General features: G+C 50.3%; 1 protein-coding gene across 1 annotated transcript; it reads left to right on the plus strand.

Annotated features, from left to right (window-relative positions):
- Positions 1 to 98: 98 nt before the first annotated feature.
- Positions 99 to 1,012, plus strand: JCM6883_003071 (uncharacterized protein; the record flags this gene model as incomplete). Its single annotated transcript, XM_076635734.1, has 3 exons — positions 99 to 381; positions 459 to 577; positions 645 to 1,012. Coding segments are annotated over 3 exons (770 nt in total), but the record flags the coding sequence as incomplete, so codon positions are not given.
- Between the last annotated feature and the right edge of the window lie 605 nt (positions 1,013 to 1,617).

Below are 1,617 nucleotides of genomic sequence, written 5' to 3' on the forward strand. Positions count from 1 at the left end.
GTGGTTACAAGACGATCGTAGTAAGCGCCTATCCTTGCTTTCATACCGACGCTTGTAGTAACGACGCTGAATCAGTCGTTACGTCTCTCTCGCAACAGGTGATTCAACGGAGGAGGAGAAGAAGATCAAAGGATATCAGCGAAAACCGCTCATTTCGACCGTTCTCGACTGGAAGTTCGCTCAGGAGTCGACTCGATCGAATATCCCGGAATCCTTTTCGTTGCTTGACGGTTCTTATGCTCGAGTCGTACGAAATTTCGGATCGAATCGATACCTTTCCACCATCTGGTTTGCGAACGAAAGCAACGTCGGAGTCGTCAGAGCGATGACTCATTCTTCGACGCAAGGAATGAAGGCTCTCTTTGACTTCGCGATAGTCAAGTAGGTTTTTCTCTTCTCTCTCCTCTTCTCCGTCAAGAGATCAGCATGCTGACCAAGGCCATTCTACTCCTGAGTAGAGGTTATGTCATTCATGTTGATGGCTTGTTCACGGAGAACGGATTCGGACAGGGAGGAGTACCCCTCGCGGTCGAATCTGAGGAAGCCTTATATCGCAAGTTAGGACTAACCTTCATTCGTGAGTGGTTCGACGCTTTCATTTCGCAATCCGACCTCGACGAGCTAAATCTTGGTCTTACCCACAGCTTCGTCCTCGAGGAGATTGAATCTTGGCGAGGATTTCCTCGATTGGAGCACGGAGGGGGAGAAGGCAACGACGGAGAAGGGAAAGGGAAAGGGGAAAGGGAAAGAAAGGGGAGAAGGAGAAGGAGTTGTACAGAATCAAGGCCTAGCGACGGGAAAGGGAATGGGGAAGGGAAAGGGAAAAAAGAAGCAATTGTCGGATGTCGAAGATGAGGATGAAGAACCGAAGAAGAAGAAAGGTCGAGCGAAGAAGGACTCGGGGTCGGGGTCGGGTGTAAAGAAGAGGTCCGTTGAGGAGGAGGAGGTCGTCTCAGTAGCTCTCACGACCAAACGACAGAAAACGAATGCGGCGAAGAAAGGGGAAAAGTGAACGTTTTGACTTGGTGGATACAATTGCAACGCATGGCCATGAGCTACACAAGGAGGATAGAGAGCTTCCTGAGAGATCGTCGAGAGAGCGTTCTTGAGAGAAGACGAAGAGACGAAGAGAAAGGAGAGTTGTTCCCATCGAAAACGAAGGAAAACGAAACCGAGCTCATTTCTTCGCAGAACGGAGAACGGTACCGACTTCGAGGGGAGATGAGGGCGATATATCGAGGTAGAAGTCGTTACGGAAGTGGAGAAATATGGGAGAGGTTGGGGAAGAGTCGCCAAGTTGAAGGAAAGTTCTTTTGACCCAAGTCGATGACCGGAACGAGAAAGCCTTTGATTCCATCCCTTGAACCGCTTATCGGGTGTACGTTAGGTCGAGGAAGAGAGCTAGAGCTGAGATCTGGTTCGAGTGGGTAGGCGAGGGGGAGAGAAACTGGAGAGGGGAGTGAGCGAAGCGATCTGAACGAGATGAATTAGAGGCGGTGTCAAAGAGTGAAGCTCAGCCGATTCGAGCGGTGTCGACTTCGAGTCCATAGTAGTCGCTTGTACGAGCTCCCCGTAGTAGGTTTATCAAGATTGGAAGAGCAGAAGGAGAGGAGGACG

This window comes from Sporobolomyces salmoneus, assembly GCF_050403485.1.
Source record: "Sporobolomyces salmoneus JCM6883 DNA, S_salmoneus_JCM6883_v1_ctg190, whole genome shotgun sequence".
Lineage (NCBI taxonomy): Eukaryota > Fungi > Basidiomycota > Microbotryomycetes > Sporidiobolales > Sporidiobolaceae > Sporobolomyces > Sporobolomyces salmoneus.